General features: G+C 51.5%; 1 protein-coding gene across 1 annotated transcript; it reads left to right on the top strand.

Annotated features, from left to right (window-relative positions):
- Positions 1–1,608: 1,608 nt before the first annotated feature.
- Positions 1,609–13,916, top strand: Rrp1 (ribosomal RNA processing 1). Its single transcript, XM_021173954.2, has 13 exons — positions 1,609–1,828; positions 3,158–3,240; positions 3,517–3,574; positions 5,310–5,395; positions 6,091–6,152; positions 8,595–8,724; positions 8,811–8,875; positions 9,000–9,361; positions 10,676–10,755; positions 11,573–11,670; positions 11,838–11,857; positions 12,326–12,442; positions 13,321–13,916. Exons 1-13 carry the CDS (start codon positions 1,696–1,698, stop codon positions 13,509–13,511), a joined length of 1,485 nt encoding a protein of 494 aa, XP_021029613.1. The 5' UTR covers positions 1,609–1,695; the 3' UTR covers positions 13,512–13,916.
- The last annotated feature ends 12,210 nt before the right edge of the window (positions 13,917–26,126 follow it).

Here is a 26,126-nt window from a genome sequence, read left to right as displayed (position 1 = left end):
TTCACAGCAATGGAAACCCTAACTAAGGCACTAATTACCATCTTTGTGCTTGAGACTTGTAGACTTAAAAAGCATCCATGACTGGATGTTTAGGACCAGGTCCTCCTCCCCCTGGCTGGTACATAATAAACAACCTGAGGTTCCAAGTTGCAATGGTAGTGAGTGTCCCAATCAGAGTGCTCACACCTCATCTGAGTCCACCTTTTCTGTCTGTGTGTCTGTCCTGTATTCCTTTACTTCTCCCAGTTGGGGTTTCAGTACTCAAGCCTAGCAGGACTTGGCATATACGCATATGTATAGGTAGATATATTTACTGTGTGATGTGTAAGTAGAGTCTGACCATTAATATTAGTAGTTTAAGATAGCTTGCCTAGGGCTGGAGAGATGGCTCAGCGGTTAAGAGCACCGATTGGTCTTTCAGAGGTCCTGAGTTCAATTCCCAGCAACCACACAGTGGCTCACAACCATCTGTCATGGGATCTAATGCCCTCTTCTGGTGTGTCCAAAGACAGTAACTGCGTACTCATATAAATAAAACAACAGCAACAAAAGATAGTTTACCTAAGTCAAAGAAACTGAGATGACTTGAAAAAGCATGGCCATAACATTGATGTGGTCTATCAACTTTTTTGTTATTCAGTAAATTCTGATGTTATGGAAAATACAGATTTGTCTATGTTCCTGCCATGGTGCTTAGACATGCCCTCTCCCACCCCAGTTGCTTATTCCTCTTCAGACTTTCAACAACCATCCCTCCATCTTTTCCAGCATCTAGCTTTTCAAATACAGCCACCTTCCTTGCCTGACACTTTAATCCTGGGCTTAGCTGGCCTATTGTGTGGCAAGGAACTGGGAATGTTATGGTACCACTAAGTCCGAACGTCCACTGGTCTTGGGAATTTCCCCCAGCAAGTCATCAGACTTCTGGTGGTCTTGGGCACACCAATGAAACCTGTAATTGTTTTGTATTCTAATCTGACATTTCAGCTCTTAGGCTATATGGAAAAATTTCCCAATAGTGTCCCAAACGATTGTCACCACACATTTCATGAACCAGGGCACACTCAAGTTTTGCACACTCACTGTGCTTTCTCTAGTGTGTGTATTTGCCTGCCTACCTTCATGATAGGTACTTGCACCCTGTCCCATTATCTGGATCACAACAGCCTTCTTGCTTTTCTCTCTCCAGGAAAGTGGATGTTCTACAAGAGGCTTGGTGGGGTGGATTTCCCTGAGGACTAGAGTGTTAGGGATCAGGTAAAATGTTTTCAGGGTTCACGCACACATCCAACCTCCCCCCACCCCCCAACATAGCTCAGGATGCTGGGCCAAGGGCAGCTCCACGCAGTCCTGCTGAGGGTTACAGTTGAGGACAAGCTGGGCCACATCACGATCTTCTTGTAATACAGCCACTCCTACTGCAGTAAAGAGGAGGGTGAACCCAAGACAATGCTTTAACCCTCTCAAGAATCAGAGATGCCCCAGGCTTACACCAGGCCATCCTCCTCCCTGAAGGGTGCAGTTGCGCCTCTGGGCCACTGAGAGGCGGTAGCGCACGCCGGCCTCGTCCAGGACGTTTGACGTCTAGTTGGGTTGTGTCGCCTCAGTGTGACGTTACAGTGGTGACGAGCGCGTGTCGTCACTCGAGCGCCCCAGCGGAAGCGTCGAGTGCGTGGTCTCAGGGTCCTCCTCACCATGGTTCCCGGAGTGCCGCTCCCGCCGGAGATCCAGCTGGCGCAGCGCCTGGCGGGCAATGAACAGGTGACGCGGGACCGCGCGTTGCGGAAGCTGCGGAAGTACATCGAGGCCAGGTCGCAGCGGGCGACAGGTACGCGGACGGGAGGGCGGGCGAGCTCCGCTGCGTGGGCCCCGCAGGATCCGGCCTTCGTCTGCGGTTCTCCTGGCTTAGGCTGACCCGATCGGTCTGCGCGCTTTTCTTCTTCTGTAGCTTGCTGGTGCTCTTCCGCCGGCCTTTACCCGTGTCCCGTGTTCTTAAAGGTGTGTTCTCGACACCCTGTTCCCAGGATGTGCCTTTTGCAGAGCGGTTTCTATGCTTCTGGTCCTCAGTGAGCGACCCCCTTTCAGCAGCCTCCGCGTCTCTTGGATATCCCTCCGCAGATGCAAATTATAGATTCCCTGAGCAGTGGTTTGGCCGAGGTCACGGCTGTATGCTTTGGGAAGTGTCTCAAGGCAGTTTTCCACGCTGTAGTCAGAGAACCCCAGCTTGGGGAATGCGCCTTGTCAAATGGTGGTGATGTCCTTTGCTTTTGGATATCCCTCCGCGGATGCAAATTATAGATTCCCTGAGCAGTGATTTGGCCGAGGTCATGGCTGTATGCTTTAGGAAGTGTCTCAGGGCAGTTTTTCACGCTCTAGTCGGAGCACCCCAACTTGGGGAATGCGCCTCACTAAATGTTGTTGATGTCCTTTGCTAGCCTGAATGAATAACTTTCACCGTTTAATCTCCGAAATGTCATAGAATAGCTACAGTACCTTGGTCTGACACTGGCTTAATTAATCACTGCATTAACAATGGGCCATCACCCGGTCCCGAAAGTGTTGGGGTTCTTTAACCCTATGGGACTGATACCTGCTTGCTGGTGCATGAAGTTACTGGAGGGTTGGGGAGGGGGGGGCTCCTCCAGGCACCGTTATGGCAGTTCTGTTGGAGAATGTTTTGAGGGCGGGGCTGGCTGCCCAATCATATTTTTTTAAGGTTTAATTATTTAATGTATGTGAGTACACTGTAGCTGTACAGATGGTTATGAGCCTTCATGTGGTTGTTGGGAATTGAATTTAGGACCTCTGCTCACTCTAGTTGGCCCCACTCACTGAGGTCGGCCCAGCTCGCTCAGTCCTTGTTCCGTCTGGCCCAAAGATTTATTTATTATTATAAATCAGTACACTGGGGCTGTTTTCAGACACCCTAGAAGAGGGCATCAGATCTCATTACAGATGGTTGTAAGCCACCGTGTGGTTGCTGGGATTTGAACTCCGGACCTTTGGAAGAACAGTCAGTGCTCTTACCCGCTGAGCCATCTCGCCAGCCCCCAGTCATATTATTGTTAAGAATAATTCAGGCAATCATGTTTCCTTCCTGGCTCGGGAAGGTAGGTTCCAGGACTCACTGAGTCTCACTGTTGCTCTTGTGATGCAGGTGGTTTCACTCCAGATGAACTGCTAAAAGTATGGAAAGGACTGTTTTACTGCATGTGGATGCAGGACAAGCCCCTCCAGCAGGTGGGTGCCTGGGAAGGTAGCTGAAGAACCCTCACAGGAGTTGGTGGGGGACTGAGGGGCATGTGTTTAATCCTCCACCCCACCCCCTTAACATAGCCAGCACTGACTCCTGCTGTTTATAGAGAAAGTGATGTTTCCTGCATAGTAGGTCTTTTGCAAGCAAGGAACCAAGGCCAACTGGCAGCTGGTCCTTTGAGTGAGAGGGCATTGGTAGTGTTGGCCATCAGAGCCACTGTGCTTCGGGGCCTGAGCGTGTGCTTCCTGTTTCCCTCACAGGAAGAACTAGGAAGGACCATTGCCCAGCTTGTCCATGCTTTTCACACGACGGAGGCACGTGAGTACCCGGCGGAAGCCAGGCCCGGCCAGACCCTACCGACACCAGAGTCGCTGAGATCCAGAGGGACTAATGCAACAGTGTGTTCTCAAACCTCACGCAGGCTGCAGGGAGGTGGCTGTGTAGATGCTCGTGGCGTGGAACACAGCCCAGTGCCCAACCAGCCTCCCTCAGTTTACCAAACAGACATGGCTAAAGAGTGAAAGGCAGTGGTATGGCATATGACAGCCGGTGTCATGATCCCCGTGGTGTTTAGCTGATGACAATGTCACCCTTTCTCTTTAAGTACAGAGGTCCTCAAGCCTCCTAATGCCGCTACCCTCTAAAACCGTTCCTCCTGTCAGGATACCCCTCCCCCTCCCCCAACTGTTAAGTTATTTTCTTTGCTACTTTGTAACTGTAATTTTGCTACTGTTATGAACTGTAATGTAAATATCTGTGTTTTCCAATGGTCCTAGGTGACCCATGTGAAAGAGTCATTGGACCTCCAAACGGGGTGGAGACTCACAGATTGAGAATAGCAGTCTTTGGGAGTTTGCTAGCTCCTGTGTTTCCCATTCCTATCCCTCATCCAACCTACCTGATGGAATCACTTAGGCAGCCTTTAAACATCCTGAGATCGGACCCTGCCTCAGGCCAGACTAGCCCTGGGGCATAGCATGTCTGAGGCCTCTTTGTGAGGCTTTGAGGGCAGTCCTGACAGAGAAGCTGGATGCTTGTGCCCACTCCTGTCCTCGGCGAGCTGGGCTTTAGCTATATTAGACTGAAGCTGGCAAGTTGAGGGATGCGTGCACATCTCAGTTTAGGAGACTCCCTCCTCCCACCCCTCTTTTTGGAAACAGGTTCTTACTGTGCCGCTCAGGCTGGTCTCGAACTGGGGATCTTCCTCCTTCTACTTCCCTGGGCACTGGCATCTCCGATGTGTATCATGGCTTCAGGATCTCTCTTTAACTGAGTGTAGAAGAGACAGTAGATCTGAACTCCCTGCTCTCTCAGGACTCTCAGTCTCAGGACTGCTGAGTCAAAGCTGAAGTGATCACTTGGTAATCTGGTGACCAGGCCACCAGGACTGAGCCATACAAACAGAATTTTGCAGAGAAGAGGAGTTGCCTTCATTTTGTCCCAGTACCAAGGCTTCCCAGGGCTGGTTCCTCCTGCCTTATGGATGGTGCCTTCTCTGGTTGACTCTGAGTCGGTGGGTCCACCCTCAAGACCTGCTTTAGTACCCTGAACACGGCCCTCTGTTCACTCCAGGTACATTTTGGAGTGCCGAGGGTTTAGAGCTTCTCTATGAGATTTTGGTGGCACAGTTCAGACTCTGCATCCTCTATCTGACTCATCTGTTCCCTGCAGGGTTAATGGATCTAGTTGGGCAAGCGCCAGGTATCTGCCTACAGTTCTGCTTCAGGAATGCAGTCCTGCTGAAGGTCTAGCTTGGGTGTCAGGAGGGCCTTGGTCCAAGCCAAGGCAGGGACAAAGAGGCCTAGGGAGGATGTGTCCCCAGCAGTCACTCCTTTCCCAACCCTCCCTCCTCCTTTGTGCATTTTGTTCAGAGAACAGAGAGTCGGCTTGAGTGAGTGCGTTTTGTGGTTTTTACCCCCTGTGGAGCCTGGAAACCCTCACCTCTGAGCCCTGTGAATGAAAGAGGGAGTTCTGTGGGTTTGTGCTGTCCCTCCCTCCCCTTCCCCATGGCTCTGGTGTTGATTGATGTGTGTGTCCTCTCTCTCTGCCCTAGAGCACCAGTTCCTGAAGGCCTTCTGGCAGACCATGATCCGGGAGTGGGTGGGCATTGACAGACTGCGCCTGGATAAGTTCTACATGGTGAGACAGTGTGGCACCAAAGCAGGTGACCCACAAGCCCCGGGGTGAAGGAGTTGGCCAGGCCTGGTTTGCAATATACTTGGCTGCAAGGCTGCTACAGCTTGGAGTGCCCCCATCTTAAGGGCCAGTAAAAATTCAAAGCAGGAGCCTTGCCTCAGCCCTCCCAGAGGAGGTAAAGCCATTCTGACCACCAGTGAGCCCTGGGCCTAGCACAAGGCAGAAAGGGGACTTGATCACCCCTATCTGTGAAGATCCCCCTTCTGGCTGAGGACTTGGCCCTTGGCCCTCGGTCTGCATTGTGTCTCCTGCTTGCTTTCTTCTCCTGTGTCGTGCTCCTCTCGGTCAATGAATTGCTTTACAAGGCCCATTTCCTTTTTTGAGAGAATTTTTTTTTTCTCAAAAATTGTGAGGCCCAGCTGCAACCTTGGCTTTGTAGTAACTCTGCCTTCTTCGGGAAGAGCCCAGCGCCTGCCCTGACTATTCCAATCAGCTCTAGTCTGTAGTTTCTGCTCACTCAGGTGAGCGAGCCTGACTCCACGTTGCTCACAAAGCCAAGTACAGAGCTTTGATCTCCAAGGCCTCAGTCATGCCCCTTGAGACAGACAGAGGCCTTACCTTCAGGAGGCTTCTGGGACACAGGGAGGCTCGATGGTTTGGCTGTCTTCTTACTAACGTGTGTTTCTTTTGTGTCCTAGCTCATGAGGATGGTCCTAAGTGAGTCACTGAAGGCTGTGAAAGCCCGGGGATGGGACGAGAGGTGGGTCCGCCCTGAGAGTCAGACTCCCAGCTCCCAGGCAGCTGAGGGCTGGGACCTCCATCTTCTGGCTCATCCCAGGAATCCCAAGATCCTCTTGTGATAACTTGTTGTAGGCAGGTTGCATCACTTGGTACTACAAGTGTGCTGAATTAAGATAAGTTTATGAAGTGAAATGGTTCAGATGATGCTGTCTTCTCCCACTGTGCTATCCCAGTTTTCTATAGTCGGGCAGAATCATGTGCTCTGGTCATAACACGTGTACTGCCAAAGGCCTACTTTTTTTTTTTTTTTTTATAAGATTTATTTATCTATTTTATGTATAGGAGTACACTATAGCTGTCTTCAGACACACCAGAAGAGGGCATCAGATCCCATTACAGATGGTTGTGAGCCACCATGTAGTTGCTGGGAATTGAACGCAGAACCTCTGAAAGAACAGTCAGTGCTCTTTAACCTCTGAGCCATCTCTCCAGCCCCCCAAAGGCCTCCATTTTAACAGGTGTATGGTGTGGGCAGTGCTGCCAGTGGCCATTGTTCATCTGGCCCTTTGCTTTTGAGCACAGTGCTTAGGTGAGCTGGCCCATGTCCTCCGAGCAATGGTTGGCTGTGTTCCTATCTGACCTTGACTTCTGTGGCTGCAGCTTCCACTGCCCTGGGGTTCTGCTTGTACTCCTGGCCTCTGGGACACTCAGGTAGAGCTCACCCCTAGGTGCTGCCTGCTCACTTGTCTAAGCGTGGGCAGCAGGTCCCAAGCCTGTGGCAGCCAGAGTCCTGCAGCACAAAGTGGGTTCTGAAGGTTTTCATGTAACATTTTTTGAAGTAATAAATATTTCAACTTTGTTTCTAACTCTTAGGTACCATCAACCACTGCAATTTTTTGTTTTGATTTTTGTTTTTTTGAGATGGTGTCTCTCTCCATAGCCCTAGTTGGCCTGTAACTTACTGTGTAGACCAGGCTGGCCTTGAGCTCACAGAGGTCTACTTCTGCCTCCTGAGTGCTGGGATTAAAGGTGTGCACCACTGTGCCCATTGCCCAGAGGAGTAAGGTTAATCCCAACAGTGGTTGGTTTGGAAATCCCGCAGAGCAGTGCAGGCGTGTGTGTCTACATGGTGCATCTACATGGCACCCCACAGGGATTTTTTTCTTTTTCTTTTGTTTTGCTTGGGTGATGGCAGCAAGAGGGGAAAGGCCTAGACAAAAACTTTACATGTGATTGCAAGTTGTCAGCAATGCTGACAGAGAGCTGGCCTTGGGGCACCAGGCAAGATCAGACATCACACGCACATGCACGCACACCACCCCTGCCTCCACTCAGAGAATGAACGCATGCTGGGCTGTGGTGGTCTGAGCTTTCCTGCTTCAGGGCTCTCTTGCCTGTGGTTTTGAGCAACTTCTTTTTTAATCACTGTTGAGGACTTTGAGACCTGTCTCTCTTAGTCATTTCAGGGCTCCATTGTAGGTTGCTAGTGACTTACACAGAATTTATGGTGACATTTTTAATTTGGTTAGTGTTCTTTGATTTTCTGTTGCAACTTCCTAGTGGTAACAGTGCTGAAGGGCCCTTATCCCTCCCTGGCCTTGGAAGACAAAACATTCAGTGTGTTTGTCTGATGTGGTACAGCCTGGCTCAGGCGTTCCCGGTGTTTGCCACATGCAGTAGTGTCATCTGGAGCTCACCTAACTCTGGTCTCTCGCTGGGTTTTATGCCTCATCTTGCTGTTGGCTTCCTTCCCCCCTGAGCCTGGTAAAGTATCTTGTTTCCTTTCTGGGGTTGGTGACCGTTTGCTGGAGTCATCCAGGAGTTCCTTAGGTAGCACATGCCACAGCTCCAGGTGGCACTGAGACTACACTGTCACCCAATAAGGAGTCTCATGTGCACCGAGTGCTGAGGGCTCCTTGTCCTCTGCTACTAGGTCCAGGGCTCTGAGACAGTGTAATCTGTGTGCCTGGGAGGGCCACAGCTGCATAGCTTCCTCATGCTGCCAACCAACCAGCATATGGCCCAGGGGCCCGTGGCCCCAGCCCTTGTTAGTATACCTTCCCCTTTGCCTCTGGTCTGTCCTGATCTGATACCTTTTCCAAGCAGTGAGGGTCGGCCAGCAGAGCACCTCAGTGGCCATATTTCCACATGTGTCTTGAAGATACAAAAGGCCTATGAGTATTCTAGTATATTCAGTGGTATATTTTTGGCCAAGAGCCACATGTGTCACTCCAGTGTCACATGTCACACAGACCTGAGCCAGCAGGACTCCCTTGTGCTGCTCAGACCCAGAGCTGCTTGGGTCTCTGCATATGGGTGCGAAAGATCAGGTGTGTTCCTGGATGACTGTACCTGCCTGCACGTGTGTTATGTTCCTGCTAGAACCCATGTGGAGATCTCGGGGCACCGCAGACCTGCGACCCCATGGCAGCCACACTCTTCTTTCTTTCTCTCTCTTCAGACAGATAGAGCAGCTGCTAGAGCTGCTAACCACTGAGATCCTGAACCCCGACAGCCAGGCCCCCAGTGGGGTGAAGAGCCACTTCCTAGAGATCTTTCTGGAGGAGCTGGCCAAAGTGGGCGCTGCAGAGGTGAGGTGGGCTCGGGTGAGGGCTGTGGCGTACGGTGCATGTGTCCAGCATTTGAACACACTTCCCATCTCTTGGTTTCCCCACAGCTCACCGCAGACCAGAATCTGCAGTTCATCGACCCCTTCTGCCAGATAGCAGCCCGCACTAAGGAGTAAGTGGTGGGCAGCTCCCCTTCCTCTCAGGCTGCAGTGGCCACTGGCCTCCCATGCTGTGAGGGTAGTGTGGTATCTGAGAGTTCATACTAATGAGTTCTCTGGCCTCTGCTTCACCCTCAGTTCCCTGGTTTTGCATAAGATCATTCAGAGCATCTTTCAGACGATTGTGGAACAGGCTCCCTTGGCCATCGAAGACATCATGAATGAACTGGACACACAGAGTGGAGAGGGTGAAGCATCAGATGGTGATGATGGTGAAGCGTCAGATGGTGATGATGGAGAAGCGTCAGACAGTGATGATGGTGAAGCATCAGATGGTGATGATGGTGATGTGGCAGACAGTGATGATGGTGATGTGGCAGACGATGATGATGGTGACGTGGCAGACGATGATGATGGTGACGATGATGATGGTGACAGTAACAAGTCCTCAGAGGGTGAGGAGGATATGCAAGACACACCACCCAAGAAGCTGCCTGCAGGTGAGGGCCCCAGCCTGTCCTATCCTAGGCTCTTGCTGGATTGTTGCAGCTGTCTCTGGGCAACACCATGTTGGTGGCATGAAGAACATTTGGTTTACTCTCCTAAGTCGGTCTCAGCACTTGATTCCTGGCTCCCAGCTTCCAGCTCGGTTCCTAGAATGCTCCTACCTAAGATTCTAGTGCTCCCTGGGTCCTGTGTGGTACCCTGACCTTCCTCTTCAACAGAGGAGCATGCATCCTGGTTTGCTTGTGGTTTTGGTGGTGTTGGGGATGGAACTCTGGCCATAGGCACTAGGAAATGCTCTAACCTTGTGTCACACCCAAGCCCTTCCCTGCCCCTTCCTCTGGACTCTCCACTTCCATCAGTCACCTTTCCTCTGTGCCCCTCAGCCTACCCTGCCCCTGCCCTCCAGACAGTCAGCATCTGACCACAGTGTAGTGAGGGCAAATGAATGTGCTGCACGCTCTCCTTGTAAATGGCCTCTCACGGGCTCTGTGTTTGGGCCAGGCGTCTGGTTGCAGTGGGCCTAGCTTGGCTTTCTTTGTCTTGATGCTGTGGTCATGGAGTCTCAGTGAGAGTCTTCTTTCAGCTTTGGTGCCAGCTTTAGTGGCCCCCTTCTTGTGAGTCAGCAGGCATCCTGTGTGTCTTGCCTGTCTTTCTCTTAACTTCTCTTTCTTGGTAGCCTAGACATCCTAAGAGTTTCTCAGAGGAGACCCCTTGATGTCTGCTCATGGCTCATCAGCCACTCTGCACAGCAAACCATCCTGCAGCCGTTGTCCTTGCCAAAGTGTCCCACAGCACTGTTGTCCACAAGCCCTTCACTTACGACTATGCTGAGTGGGCTGTGGGGGCACACACCTATAACCGTAGCACTTGGAAGGCTGAGGCAGGAGGATTGCCCACGTTCAGGGCTATCCTGGGCTGTCAAGGGAGAACCAGGCCACTGGAGCTAACATAACAAGGCCCCATTTCAACTCTGCTCCGCACCAGGAAGGCACTGCTGGCACAGTTCTGAGCACACAGCTCGGCTCAGTGTTCCAAGCTAAGCCAAGCATTGCTCCAGTGGTCCCTGGCCTAACCCACTGCTGGGATACCTGCAATCTGCCTTTACTGCCCAAGGTGCCCACTGACCTACACCCTTCCCCTGGGATGCCTTTCCTCATCTCTACACTCCCCATGAGACCAGCTGCTTGTCCCCTCCCCAGCCTGTGCCAGTGCACGACCAAGAGGGTCCTCAGTGGCTTGGTGTTGGTTTTGGGGTACCCCTACACTAGGCATGGTACCGTGAGTTCAGGTTCTGTATTTGTTTTTAGGCACCGTACATAGGGCTGGCCCTGAGGCAGACAAGGAACAGGCGTGGGATGACGAGGAGAACACTGGCCCTGTCCTCCAGGTAGGCATCCATGTCTAGGCCACACGGTTAGCCTTTACCCTCCAGCCCCACTGCCGGGGGAAGGCCAGCAACGGGGATGTGCAGACAGCCTTCCTGGAGGCTGGCTTTCAGGGAAGGATGGGTAACAGGCCACTGGGCAACTCCTGGTCACTGCTGAGAGATTGATGCAGGGCTCAGCCAGCCCCCCTGCCCTCCTGTGGCATTCCTTATGCTTTAAGCAGGTGGCCTGCACCCCTAGGTCTGGCTCTATTGTTGGGGTGCTGGCCTTGAACAGGGTAGCACAGACTTAGTGATCTGCATCTGGGTCATAGCTCTGAGTCAGCTCAGAAGACGGGTCAGGCGGATCCGGGAGGTCAGCAGATGTCAGTAAGGCTTCAATGCTGACAGCCTGTCACATGAGTAGGTTTGAGTATTTTGGGTTATATAGGATGTGTTCATCTCTTTTCATTTGGTTTCTTCCCACCTGTCTGCTCTGGCTAGTTGGGAGTTAAAATCAGAGGGACTTTAATCTCTGCACTCTAGTAGTGAGCTCTATGCCAGCCACACAGTAAGTCCCTGCCGCAAAAAGAGATGAAGTTGGAGAGCAGGCTGCCTTCTGAAGTCTGCTGCTTCCTTGGGGCAGGGGTGGTGCCTGCTGGGTTGTAGTCTCTGTCTGCAGGCTTTGCTGGCAGATGCTGAGCGAGTTGAGTCTGTTTCCGTGGCCAAGCAGAGAATGCCTGTGATGGCCATGTGTCTCCTCAGCCCAGGGAGGTGGGGTTTTGTGTTTGGTCATGTGGACACAGACTGAATCTTGTATTTCTCACATCTTTTGAAACAGTTTGACTACGAGGCACTTGCTAATAGACTGTTCAAGCTCGCCAGTAGACAGAGCACCCCTTCTCAAAACAGGAAGCGCCTCTACAAAGTGATCCAAAAGTGAGTCAGGAGGCCTGTCTCGCCTCACCCCTGCTGCCTCCTCACAGCAATCACTGCCTCTCCTGTGTGTTGTCCTGTGAGGTAGCCTGAGCAAGGGGAAGTCAGGAGCTGGTCCCCCATGAGCACTAGACTAGCTGAGTGCTGATGTTGTCTGTCTTCTCTTTCAGGCTGAGGGAGCTGGCTGGAGGTGAGGATCTGATGGGCACTGAGGTGGTCCCTCCAATACACACGTGTGCATTTGTGCGCATGCTCAGAGCATGCGAAATGTCTGCAGCGGTCTATGTCTCGGTGGGGGAAGGGTTAGGCTCAAAGGCTCCACAGCACTCACTGTTCCTCTGAAATTACTGAGGGATGCTTCCTGAGGCCATGAGCTCGTGTCCAGTGTTTGGAGATGAAGCTCACACTGCAGTGCTTGTGTGTTGTGCGTGTGATGGGTTTTACCAGCGCCCAGGAGGCCCCACTGCGCATGTGTAGCTTCATGCGCTCCCAGCATTAGCCTGTACTGTCCGGCTGGGCTGGAATAGACAGTGGCGTGACACATGTGCCTCAGGTGGCCTCTGTATTTCCCTGGCCCTGAGCTGGGTCTGTGGGGACCGTGACACAGAATGGAGCTGACCTATCACCTCAGCACCCTGACTGCCACCCTGGTTCTTAGGCACTTTCCCAGAGGATGATGTCCCTGAAAAAGCCTACAAGAAGATGCTGGAAGGGAGGCGGGAACGGAAGAAGAAAAAGAAGCGCTTGCCCAAACCTCAGCCCCAGAATAAGGAAGGTAGGATCCTGAGTGATGATTAACACACGGGCTGGCTCACCTCCCTTGTCTCCCCTGCCTGTCCTGCCTTTGCTTACGTCTTCCCTTCATGCACAGACCCCCACAGTGCACCTGGCCTGGGGACCACCCTCAGCCCTTGGTGCCTGTGCTCTGACTAGACGCCTCTCTTTGACTGTCTTGCCATCTTTGATCAGAGCCTCGTCTGTCTCGTCTCCTTAGTGATCCTGAGTCTCTCTTCCCATGTAACTGTTGGTTTCAGGCCTTCTAGCCCTGCCTTCCTGCTGTGTATGTGCTAGCACGTGACACTCTTGCTAAAGACTGTCCAGGGCCTGCTGTGCATTGTCGGTGGCCCTGCCTGAGCTGACAGTCTTTTCAGGGGTTAACCTGGTCATATGCTAACCTAGGATCTGCCAAGGGCCACTGCATTCACCCTGTCTCTGGCCCAGCTATCTCCACACTGAGGCCCATACATATTGGTCCCAGCTGGGCAGTATCTTCTCACCAGCCTGCCCTTGGCCTGGCCCCAGCCTCAGCCCAGACACCGTCTTTCAGCTCTGACACAGCAGGTTGAGTGAATGTTTGCGGGTCCTGGGGTACGGCCCCTGGCCCTCTTGTCAGATAGCCATCTCTATCTCTCTTCCTGCACTGTCTTCACACCCTGCTCCATGTCTGGGCCCTTCACCCTGTCCTCTGGCTAGTCTTTCTGGAGATCAGTTCCTGAGCCCTCCCTGGGATCATCCTGGTACCCAGGATGAAGCTCACCCTGGTCAGCAGCCCTGGTGCTGTCCCCAGTGCTGGCACTGCTGTTAAAGAGTCAGGTGACTGAAAGACACCATATTGACCCAGCAGTTTGCTCACAAGCCTCACTTGGTCCACAGCGGGGAGTGAGGCAGAATCCTCAAGTGCAGACCCAGGCCCAGGAAAGAAGAGGAAGAGGAACAGGAAAACGGATGAGAAGGCTGGCCAAGGGGGGCCTCCTGGGAAGAGGAGGAAGCCTGGGGCTAGAGCAAAGGGGGCTGGGGCCCAGCAACCAAAGAAGAGGACACAGTCATCACAGAGTGCGGAGTGAGGTGCACAGCCCAGGCTGGCACATGGTGGAATGGGCAGGATACCTGGGCATGCTCCTGCAGCCTCAGGATGCCGAGGTTCTGAGCGTCCGTCCTATAGGGGAGGAGCAGGAGGAGGACGGAAGAAACTCTTGGTTTAGTCCCAGCCTTTAAGCATGATCCTGCCTCAGAGCCATGTCCTGCATCTCAGAAAAACACTCAACATTTCACTTGTACATATGCTATGGCTGTGCCTGATCCTAGCCAGAGAGGCCAGAAGATCTGGAGACTGAGTCCAGCCTGGGTTGTAGAGTAAATCCCTGTCTCAGCTTCCCTCCCTCATAGTCAGGAAAACAAAACCAAGTAACTGTGTGGTCACTGTGTCCCCCACCCTCGGCTGCCCGCAAATAAACTGCTTCTCCCATTTTTGGGTGTGGTGTGTGTGTGTGTGTGTAGGGGTATGGCGGGTGTCACTCCCTGGGTGAGGTGTGTATTTTCATCTACTTTTGAGTTTATGTGCACCTGAGAACCCTTGCAAAAGAGCCTGCCCATGGGTGCATGCTCTGTGCTCCTATCTCAGACTTGCACCGTTGAGGGTTTTCAGGAGGTTCCTGAGACTGAAGTGACAGGGCCATGGCAGGAGAGCCTGGCTGTTGTCACCACCTCTCTTTGGGACACTATACACAGCATTTATAGGGACCCCAGCAGGCAGCCTGAGCATGACTCGGGCCCTGCTGCTATGGGCTTGTCCCTCCCTTGGGGTCACTACTGGGGCAGCCAGGGCTGCAGGAGACCAGGTAAGGGGTCATGGGAGGAAGGACAGTGCCAAAGCAGTCTCTGCTCCTGGAGGTTGTGGTAGCTTAAGCACATCCCAGAGTGCACAGGAGACAGCATTGGGTGGTGTGGGTCACCATCCTAAGAGCTGCTTAGGACAATCACTGGGTGTGACACCCTGGTTCTAAAGTCTGTGGCTCAGCAGTAGCATCCCTGCTATTGAGTGAGGCCCTGGGTTCTATGCCTGTTTCCTGGGGAAGATCTGCAGCCAGCACCACCATGTGAAGCACTTCTATGTCTGCAGTCTCTGTTTGACTCCAGACATGAATCACCAAGTCCCCCAACATTGACTGTGGATCTTGACTGATGGAGATCAGGCAGTGCCACGCACACCAGAGGATAACATCATCTGTGCGAAAGTGGCCATCTTCAATCCCGTGTTCACAGCTTTGAGAGCTGGCACAAGGCACCTACCCACTGTCTCATTCGTGAGATATCAGGATATTCTCAGAACTGGGCAGCCGCCAGCAGTTACACATCTGTTATGCCTAGTGAGCACTGCTCCCTGGGTCCGCAGCCTCTGATCTGCGTCATGTCGGTGGGGGGTGGGGGTGGGGCTACTCTGCACATGCGCACTTGGGATTGTGCAGTGATGCATGGTCTTTGCATGTCACTGAGCTGTTCTCAGGGCTCGGGCCTCTTTACTGCTCTCGAGGGAGACACCCAGGAGTGCAGCTGCCTGGGCAGCTGTTTGAAGAACCACCAGGCTTTTCTGCAACTTGCCAGCTTGACCTGTTGCGGGCTTCCGAATGACAGCCCCTGCTCCCAGTGTGACCCCTGCAGTGTGAACCATTGCCTGTCAGTCCGAGGCTTGGCCTCCGACATACAGCTCCAGACCATGGGAGTGAACCAAGCGACCCAGCAGTACCCCCTGTTCACAGTGTGGGAACCTGCTATGCCCTGTCCTGTTGGGTGTGGCAGTTCATGTGGATGCTCACCTGGCTACTCTTTTCTGGGCAGTCCAGTTGATCTAAGGAGGTGATGAACCAGGAGAGGCTCTGCCTCTTTGACTGTGAGATCTCCATCAGAAAACAGGCCTCTTCCCCAAGCCCATACACACATGAACAGACACATACACACGTGAGCACACACACACATCAACACACACACACACATCAACACACACATGTGAACACACAGGAGAAAGGAAATTCCTTGGTACTGATGGGGAGGTGGGTTCCAGGACCCCCACAAACACTGAGCATCACCAACATTAAAATCCCTCTCCAAACTATCTTCACAGAACCCCATAGACCTTCCTATGTACTTCATGTTCACTCTTGGTACAAGGCAAAAGTCTACACCAATGGTTGCCATGCTTTGTTAAAGGAAATAAGGGGTGGGGGGAGGCACATGCAAGTTCAGTGCAGACCATGCTCTATGTGAAACTGTTGCTTTTGGACAGTTTGCATCTACAGGTATTTGAGTCCCCAGATTGAGAGCCTGTAGTAGTTACAGAGAGGTGGACTGAATGTAATTTATTTTTAATATTTTTCAAACCTGGCGGTGGTGGTACATGCTTTTAATTCCAGCACTCAAGAGGCAGAGGCAGGAGACTCTTGAGTTCGAGGCCAGTCGAACAAAACAACACACACACACACACACACACACACCTCTTTCATTGCAATAGGGATGATGTCTGAAGGCCACAGAGCAGGCAAAAGCCCAAGCTAGGGATATTATGGCTTGGATCAGCTCTGAAGGCTATCCTGGGGCCCTGAAGTTTTTCTCTTAAGGTCACCAGGGGATCAAACAAGAAGACAAGAACAGCCACACACACTCACACCACTTGGGGGTGGGGGTGGGGAGTGGGTTGCCTGCTTTATTAAGAGCCTATTGAATTAAATGTCAAGCTCATCTATTTCTACACCTTCTTAACTGCCCCACTGGTTTTGATGTGGGCTCTGACCCTCATGTGAGTCTGTGCCCAGAGAGGATGCTTCTGCCAGACCCAGACCTCAGGAACCTGGCCTGTTCACATTCTCCCTTTCTCTGTTAGACTCCTCCCCACAGGCTCTGACCAAACCTCAAGGTTCTATTCCTGGCAGAATCGCCCACCCAGGACCCACCCCTTCCTTACCTGCTCGCTCAGGGTTTCTGTTGCTGTGATGAACACCATGACCAAAAGCAATCTGGGAAGGAAGGACATCAGGGCAGGAACCTGGAGGCAGGAGCTGACAGAGGCCACGGAGGAGTGCTGCTTATTGGCTTGTTCTCACATGGCTTGCTCAGTCTGCTTTTTATAATGCCCAGGGCCACCAGCCCAGGGGTGGTACCACCCACATGGGCTGGGCCATCCTACATGACCAGGAAAATGTCCTACAGGCTTGCCTACTGGCCTTTCAGGGTCATTTCTCAATTGAGGCACCCTCCCTCCAGACAACGATAGCTTATGTCAAGTTGGCAAGAAACTCTTTGTCAACTTGACAGAAATGTCACTATTAAGCCACAACCTTTTTTTTTTTCTCACACATTAATATCAGCATCACAATATAAAACAAACTTAAGAAGTTCCATGGTCTTAGAAATTCAAACACTATAAAAGTTCAGTATCTTTTTTTCTTTTTTCTTTTTTGAGACAGGGTCTCTCTGTATATCCCTGGCTGTCCTAGAACTCATTCTGTAGACCAGGCTGGCCTTGAACTCAGAAATCCACCTGCCTCTGCCTCCCAAGTAACGAGATTAAAGGCGTGTGCCACCCCTGCCTGGCTAAAAGTTCAGTATCTTTCAAAAATATTTAGTCTGGTGCTGGAGAGATGGTTCAGCAGTTAAGAGCACTGGCTGTTCTTCCAGAGGTCCTGAGTTCGATTCCCAGTAACCACATGGTGGCTCACAACCATCTGATACCCTCTTCTGATGTGTCTGAAGACAGCAACAGTGCACTCATATGCATAAAAGAAATAAACAAATCTTTAAAGAAAAAAGAAGAAAAATTTAAAAATCCTTAGTCTGGCTGGGCAGTGGTGGTACACATCTTTAGTCCCAGCATTCACAGCCGATTCCTCACACAGTTAAACAGCAGAGTACAGTGACCCGTGTCTTGCCCTGGGAGGACAACAGGACCCTGCTGAAGGGAGCACCACTGCTTCTTCTCTTCCTGAAGTAGCTGCCAGCAGGTTCTGGCTGGAAATGCCCCCCCCCTCCTGCTCCTTCCCTTTGCATGTCATTTCCCTCAGCTAGTCCTCAGACACGTCCCCAGGAAGGTCACACTACAGAGCTCTGCAGCCTGTGCCCATGGACTTGCATACACATCTGCTCTGACATCTCCACCCATCACTCATGCATCTTTGTAGCCTTCCACCTACTCCTGTACCTTCCCTAACATCTAATGTGTATCTCTTATCGTCTTCCCGCCCACCATTCCCCTCTACCCATGTTTTTAATTGCTCTATCAACCACCCCGTACTGAAATCACCGTGGAGCTCCTTATTGGCAGGGAGCTTTAATCTGGACCCTGGAGCGGGACAGTCCCCAGGTGTAGTTCCAGCATCTGCCACTAGGGGGCGCCTGGTCTTGGTTAAGGCTCTGGAGGCAGCACACCAGCATCTCCTGTTTCTTAAGTGCTGGCTGTGGTTTCCATGGGAACAAGCTTCTGGAAGGCAGGGAGGCACTTTCCTACCAGCACCTATCAAAAGCTGAAGTGTGCCTTGCCTTTGTTACCTGCGGTCCCGTTGGCAGTCTCCGACTTGCTCTCTGGACAGGTGGTTTTTGTCATGATTTTACTAAGTTCTGACTTGATGGAAATTGGAGGCACACCTACTCTCCCTCCCCCAACCCCCCTGCTCCCCCCCCCCGGGGATCAATCTAGAAAATGAACTGTTTCGTGAAATAAGCTAAAGTAACCTCTAGCTCATGCTAGAGGGGAGTAGGAAGGACGCCCCCTCCCCCAACCACCCAGTAGCCTAAACGACAACGACAGGCATCAGTTTGCCTTAGGGTCTCTGTGATTGGACTGAGCCAGGCTTTACTGCCTTGATCAGGAAAGGGAATCCCTAGCTGGAATTTCTGTATTAAAGCTGAGACCTCTGGTTGATTTCTGTAGGCCTGACCCCAGCAAACGGATGTGACAAAGGCACCTACCTCGGAGCCCTGCCCAGTCTCAGTGATGCCTGGACCCTCTGGGAGCCCTCTGGGTTGGAACGGTATCTCTGGGGCTACCAGGTGCAGTCAAGGCAGGAAACCCAGGGTTCCCCTGTGTCAAGTGGAGACACATACTACCCAGAGGGCCAGTGCCACCCACGTGTGACTCTCCCAGCCTGTGTGTTGTCCCACCTGCCCACTACTCCCTCTGCATTCCTAGCTTCCATTCTGTTGATGCCCTGTGGATCTCTGGTGTTCAAAGCATAGCACTCACAGGGGAGGAGCGCGGGTGGCTGCTTTACTCTAGAAAGTCAAAAACAGCTGGCCGGGCCTGGTGGCGCACACCTTTAATCCCAGCACTTGAGGCAGAAGCAGGCAGATCTCTGTGAGTCTGAGGCCAGCCTGGTAGCCTGGTCTACAGAGCAAGTCCCAGGACCGCCAGGGCCATTACACAGAGAAACCCTGACTCAAAACACAAACAAACAAAACCAGGCCTCGGACTGCCTTGTTCCAGTTAATCAGCCCACTGGCCTCTGGCTCTCTGCTACACTGGGCTTCTTGTTCTCTCAGGGTGCACTCTCGATGTAACATGCACCATACCCTGGGGTGCAGGCAGGGACCCAGGACCAGGGTGGGGCTACAGAGCAGGAGATGGGGATCCTTCCTAGATATACGATTCAGAGAATGCTTAAGAGACCTGCCTTTCTCCCTTCTTGCGCTCCCCTGGGCACTGTCACACCAGCCATGGCCTGGTTACCTTACTTCAGTCACCAGGAAATCAGTGCTAAGAACTTCACACTGTCTCCTGAGTGGTGTGCTCACACCCACCAAGTCCTCATGTCAACTCACTCAGCTGTGTGCCTGCCAACAAATGGTTATCTTTAATTTTTTTTAATTATTACTGTGTATGGGGTGGGGAGGCATGTGTATGCCTTCGAATTTCTGGGGTGGGGGTCAGAGGATAATTTCTCCAGAGTCGGTTCTCCCACTGTGGGTCTGTCTGGGGTGGATCTCAGGCGGCCCTGCTTTGTGTGTCGGTAGTCTCCTTCCCCAGCCTGCCCTCATAGGGTTTTCTTTCTCATTAAGGAAAGAGAGGGAGAGAGAGGTATAGGTAAGGAGACGGGTATCCCTGGTAACACGGCTGTCTCCAGATCTTGAGAGGGGACCCGCAGCATACAGGGCCACATAGGAAAGCCACTTGGGGACGCCTTTGATGACCAGGAAGCAGAAGAAACAAGAGGAGAGGGCAGGAATGGGTCTGGTTGGGTTTTGTCAACTTGACACATCTAGGCATAGCTGGGGAGATGGAATCTTAATTGAGAAAATGTCTCCGTAAGATTGGCCTACAGGCTAGTCTGCAGAGCACTTTCTTGGTTAATGGCTGGTGTGGGATGGCCTAGATTACTGTGGGTGCTGCCACCCCTGGGTAGGTGGTATAAGAAAGAAGGTCGGCTGGCGAGATGGCTCAGCGGGTAAGAGCACTGACTGCTCTTCCAAAGGTCCTGAGTTTATATATACATACATATATATATATATATATATATATATATATATATATGGCTTTATTTGAGACAGGGTTTCTCTGTATAGCCCTGAATGTCCTGGAACTCACTTTGTAGACCAGGCTGGCCTCGAACTCAGAAATCCTCCTGCCTCTGCCTCCCAAGTGCTGGGATTAAAGGCGTGTGCCACCACCGCCCGGCTAGGTCCTGAGTTCAAATCCCAGCAACCACATGGTAGCTCACAAACACCCAGAATGAGATCTGACACCCTCTTCTGGTGCGTCTGAAGACAGCTACAGTGTACTTATGTATAATAATAAATAAATCTTTGGGCCGGAGCAAGCCGGGACTGAGGGAGCAGAGTTGACTGGAGCAAGCTGGGCCAATCAGAGCGAGTGGGGCCAACTGGAGTGAGCAGAGGTCCTAAATTCAATTCCCAAACAACCACACAAAGGCTCACAACCATCTGTACAGCTACAGTGTACTCATATACATAAAAATAAATTAATAAATCGTTAAAAAAGAAATAGAGCCAGGCAGTGGTGGTGCACACCTTTAATCCCAGCACTTGGGAGGCAGAGGCAGATGGATTTCTGAATTTGAGGCCATCCTGATCTACAGAGTGAGTTCCAGGACAGCCAGGGCTACACAAACCCTGCCTTGGAAAAAAACAAACGAGAGGGAGGAAAGGAGGAAGGGAGGGAGGAAGGGAGGGAGGGAGGGAGGAAGGAAGAAGGCTGAACAAGGTGTGAGAAGCAAGCCAGCAAGCAGCATTTCTCCACAGCCTCTGTTTCAGTCTCTTCTTCCAGTTCCTGCCCTGCTTGAGTTCCTGTCTTGGCTTCCCTCGATGAATTGCGACCCGGGATTTGTAAGCCAAATAAACCCTCTCCTGGGCAAGCTGCTTTGGTCACTATTCTATCACAGCAATAGAAACCTAGCTAAGACGGGGATCTTGTGTGGTTTCTGTGGGTTGCCTGTGAGGCAGGGCAAGGTAGCAGATGGGGTATTTCAGGAACATGGGCACTGTCTCCAGGTGCCCAGTGTCTGAGATGAGAACAAGGTAGACGTCCCTTAGAAGCTGTGAGCGGATGCGGGCCTAGACACCCGTATGTGGGTCAACAGCGGGCTCTAGGGCTGCTTGGTCAGTATCTCTTAAAAGCCCAATGCCAGCTGAGCTGTCCCTTCAGAGCAGCACAGCCCTGGGTGTCATAGTATGAGTTACAGAAGCTAGAAAATGTGCTCTGCACAGCCCAGCTTCCTCACCCGCTGACTCTCCGGGTTTTGTCCACAGCAAAAGTCAGCGAGGAGAGCGAGAGAGAAAGGGACTTGATCCTTCCTCTTTTCTTCCTATGGGTGTTTCTCTATCACAGCCAACAGTTACTTGCAGCTCACTCTCCAGCAGGCTTCTGGTGTTTGGAGACCCGGTGGAGACAACAGCCACAGAGGGAAAATCCGCCTGAGCCCAGAAGGGGGCGCTGTTGATCCGGCTCGTAAAGCACATCACACGGACAGAGCAGGTTCCGAAAGCATCGAGGACAGACACCGGCCCAGTGCAGCAATCCAAGCCACTTCAGACACATGAAACCAGGTCTGGACCCCGCACACAAAGCCTGGAAGTGGATTGTGTACACGTGTGCATGAGTGTGGAGCGGGTTATCTCTACTGAAGCACACTTTAGCCCACTGAATCCACACTCTGTCGCTTTAACATGTGTGGATGATAATGAACTTACAGTGCAAAGAAAAACTTTTTTTTCCTGTTTGTTTTTCTCACTGTTTGGAAAGTAGTAGTCTATGGTTAATTCGCTCCATTACTCTGTGGTCTCTGATGCATCTCATTCTGACAGGAACTGATCATCTTGGTGTCCTGGTTGTAAAAACAAACAAGCCAAGCAAGAGAAATGCATTGCTGAGGCCCCACCGTCCCTCTCAGAGGATTTCCCACTAGGTCCCACTACCTTTCAATCGAGCCGAGCTGGGGGCCAGCCTCTGGGGAACAGCCAACATTCAAGTGACTGTGATACCAGAGAAACCTGTAGTAAAATTGATGCTATGGAAAAAATGCACTAGTGGCGCAGAGCGGCGGAGGCGCACACCTTTAATCCAGTGCTCAGGAAGACGGAGGCAGAAGGATCTCTGAGCTGGAGGCTAGAGAGTGAGTTTCAGGACAGTCAGGGCTGCACAGAGAAACCCTGTCTCAAAAAAAACCCCCGAAAAACCAGAGGGGGGGGGAAGAGAACTTACTAATGAACTTACTTGGGAAATACTAAGTAACACAAAGTGGCATTTAGCTAAAGGAGACTGCCTCCCACAGGACTGGAAGGTTGTGTGCTAACCAGGCTTGTTAGGAACTTTGAGAAAGGAAGGTCTTTACATAAAGTTTAGGGTTGCTGAGAAAGTTTCTGCCAGTGTTTACCCACAGTGCTGACCTCCAATTAGGTTCCATTCCCATAACAAAAAGGAGTCAACCCTGAGTGACAGCCAGCTTCCAGGCTCATCTGCATAGCAAGAACATCCTCTAAAGAGCAGGGGATTGCTCTAGGGAACAGTGCAGGGTCACAGCCTTCCTTAACCGCTGGTCTGTCCTTAAGCCCCTTTGTGCTCTTCTCAGGAAAAGCATCCTTCTGCCAGGAGAGAGAGGATGGGGTAACAACTGCTGGGAAAGAACTCTGGTGTGTTTAAGGAATAATTCTGACAAAATCTTTGTTGTGCAAACCTCCCATCTGCTCAGGTGTCAAGACTTGTGGACTTCTGTGTCTGTTCAAATCATTTAAAGTGTAACCTGGGGCTGGGACCTGAAGAAGATTAAAAGATAACTATGGCAATAGCCATGGACCATTACTCAATACCCATCACCCCTGGTGCCCCAGGATGCCCCCGGGAGCCAAGGCACAGCCAGACCCAGCATCTGCTTGAGTTGAAACATTCTGCAGTGGAGGACCAGTAAATCTACAACCCAGCATGGGCCTCACCTGCAGGCAACCTTGGCCCTCTGCTGGGGGAAAGGCTGGCGAGGCTGCCACCCTCTACCGTCTGTACCCCTACAGCCACATGATCACCAGGGATCGCAGGACCTCTGCAGTGAATGGTGCAGGAACTGGCCCACACAACAACAATCAGTTTTCTGTTTAAGTCTTTCTTGGGACTTCAGCAGAGATCTGCTACAGTTGTCAGACAGGAAGGACCCGACAGATCCCATTGTCTGCCTCCCCTCCCCCCCCCCCATCCCTCCAGTTACTTTAGAACTTTACAAAACTGGTTTACACACTGGCCTAAGTCACCCAGAACTCTCAGAGCCTCCCCAACCTCAGAAAGATCGAATCCCAGGATGGGGCTCAAAGAGTCCACCAAAGTCCCATCCCAGTCCCTGCTAAACTTTTTTTGTTTAGCCCTGGCTGTCCTGGAACTCACTTTGTAGACCAGGCTGGCCTTGAACTCAGAAATCCGCCTGCCTCTGCTTCCCAAGTGCTGGGATTAAAGGCGTGCACCACCACGCCCGGCTCCCATTTCTTTTTCTTTCTTTTTTTTTTTTTTTTTTTTTTTTTTTTTTTTTTTTAAAGATTTATTTATTGATTATATGTAAGTACACTGTAGCTGTCTTCAGACACTCCAGAAGAGGGCGCCAGATCTTGTTGCAGATGGTTGTGAGCCACCATGTGGTTGCTGGGATTTGAACTCTGGACCTTCAGAAGAGCAGTCGGGTGCTCTTAACCACTGAGCCATCTCACCAGCCCCCCATTTCTTTTCTTACTCTTTGTTTGTTTTGCTTGCTTGCTTGCTTGCTTGCTTGCTTGCTTGCTCACTTGCTTGCGACAGGGTCTCACTACAAAGCCCTGTGTGATCTGGAACTCTTTGTGAGGGACAGGCTAACCTTGAAGTCATGGATATCCACCTGCCTTCACCTCTGAGTACTGAGATTGAAGGCACACACCATTCTTCCTGACACTGCTGGCCAGGCAGGTCAGGGCCACTCAGGCAAGGAGGACCGGCCCAAGGCTTGCTGAGTCTCCTAGGCTCTGGTAGCATCTTCTGCCCCATCAAGGGGCACAACCATCAGTGTGACTGGTGCCACACTGCACACTAACCATGGAGACCAAAAGACAGGGAAGACCCTTCCTCACACAGCTCACAGCCAGTATCCTCTGCTTGAGAGGTAGGTTGCTCTCCTATGGTTACAGGGAGCAGAAAAAAGAGGCCAGTGACCCCACCCCCATACAGAACTGGGGAGGGAATAAGACCTCCCCTTATTCCTTTACCCTACCACAAGTCCCAATTCCAAGCTCAGTCATCTCTTATAAATACATGAACCCTGTGCAGAGCCAGAGGCTAGCCTGATCCAAGGTAGACCCTCAGCCAACTGTTTACCACACAAGCTCAGAGTTCTCTTGGGTTGTCCTTGTTCACTAGCTATTGAAAGCTCATGAGGAGGGATGTTCTCCTCAGGCTCTGGAGGCAGAGGAACCTGTCCCTGCCCCCTGTCAGCCTTTCTATGAACATTGAGGTTGCACCATGGTAGGTCAGGCAGGCCTCGTATGAGGGCTTTCAGGTGGTCTATGGAGGCCATAGCTTCCCACAGAGGATTGATGCTCCTTGTAGGGATCAGAGATTCCATGGAGGTTTGGGGTTCCCAGTGGGAGCTGCAATGATAAGCTCGAGGTGCCAGTGGGTCCCCAGGATTCTGGCAAGCCCTTGTTACCCCATCTGTTCTGATCACTTGTTCCTAGACACAATGTCTGACCACTTACACCTTCTCTCTGACATTAACTCCCCAGATGGACTAAACTCTGCAGAGGTAGCCCACCCGAGCTGTCCACAGGCAGGACCTGGCTCCTGAGGACACAGGTCCTAAGAGGAAGGAGGGAGAGAAGGAAAGAGGGTTGTGGGCTGGAAGTTGAGGAGAGAGTTGCCCTCCACTTGTAGTGAGCTGAAACTCTTTTGTGCCACCATCTCTGTTGCCCTGGCTGTTTGGAGCAGAGCAGTTTGTGCCAGGCTAACGCAAGGCCACATGGGTCACCACATGGATCCTCAGGACCAGACAAAACAGGCATGTACCAGGGCAGACTTACAACCCCCTACACTGACCCAAGAGTGGGTGCCTGTGGCCAGGAGGTGGAGAGGTTTCTGGGACACGGACGCTGTGTGCCAGGCTGGCAGGGATGTTGCTGCAGGGCTGGAGAAGGCTCCTCCTCTGCCTTCTGCCTGTGCATTCAGTCAGCACTAACGAACTGGCTTTCCAGGTACTTGCTATTCCCTGCGCCTTCCCGGCTCCTTGCAGCTCTTAGCTCTGATTGCCCCACTATTTATAGTGAACTGTTCCAGAGACACAAATTACTATTGTAGCACAGCCTTTAAACTCCAGAAGAACATTGAAGGCAATTAGCTGACCGGTTTGCTAATGAACTTCTCTCTGGTGACTTAGCAGTAACTCTTGTTTCTTTCTTTCTTTTTTTTTTTTTTTTTTTTAAAAATTATATTTTTTTGTTTGTTTTTTTTTTTCTTTTTCTGTTTTTTTTTTTTTTTTTTTTTTTTTTTCTGAAGCGATGACTGTACTTTCCTGTTCCAAGAGGCCGGCTCCAAAAATATAACCTCCTTTAAATAAACTGCACAATTGCACTTCCCTGAGGGAAGGCACATCCTTCCTCCCCCTGATCTGCCTGTCACCCAGGAAAGCAAGGCTGCTTCTTCATCAGCCTTAGAAAGCAAGCTGGGGCTTCCACGGTGGCTCTGGGTTTGCTGATGCCACATCCCCACTCCTGATGTCCTCTCAAGGCCTGAGACTGCCCCATGCTGAATGAGCAGGCAGAGAAAAGGAAGAAAAGAAACCCTGACTAGGGGTGCTTGCTCCCAGGGGCCTTGTCCAGAGAGCTCTGTCTACATTCAATGCCTAAATCCTCAGATGACCCACAGCAAGCCTATGCAGGAGAACTGAGGCTCAGCTCTGTGCTCCACGCACTGCCTGTCTGAAGGTGTCTCACAGAATCTCAGAGCTGCATATAGATGTCCCACAGTTCCTTGGGCTAGGGGAGACACATGGACACGGGGACTGTATTTAGTTTTATTAGCAGTGACAATGGCCACCATTCAGAGCTGTCCTTTAGAGTTTCTTGCTGACCCTCCCTCAGCCCAGAATGCCAAGCAAAAGACACACCTGAATCACGAAGATGTCACAGGTTAAAAAAAAAAAATCTCTTAATCTCTAAATGTAATTGATTTAACAGGTGAG

Source organism: Mus caroli, chromosome 10 (assembly GCF_900094665.2).
Source record: "Mus caroli chromosome 10, CAROLI_EIJ_v1.1, whole genome shotgun sequence".
In the NCBI taxonomy this organism is placed as follows: Eukaryota; Metazoa; Chordata; class Mammalia; order Rodentia; family Muridae; genus Mus; species Mus caroli.
The sequence above is the reverse complement of the archived record's forward strand: the minus strand, read 5'-3'. Positions and strand labels throughout refer to the sequence as shown.

Coding starts and splice junctions, on each gene's coding strand:
- Rrp1 (XM_021173954.2), top strand. CDS start 1,696: ATGGTTCCCGGAGTGCCGCTCCCGCCGGAGATCCAGCTGGCGCAGCGC. Junction 3,241..3,516: donor AGGACAAGCCCCTCCAGCAG/GTGGGTGCCTGG, acceptor TTTCCCTCACAG/GAAGAACTAGGAAGGACCAT. Junction 8,725..8,810: donor CCAAAGTGGGCGCTGCAGAG/GTGAGGTGGGCT, acceptor GTTTCCCCACAG/CTCACCGCAGACCAGAATCT.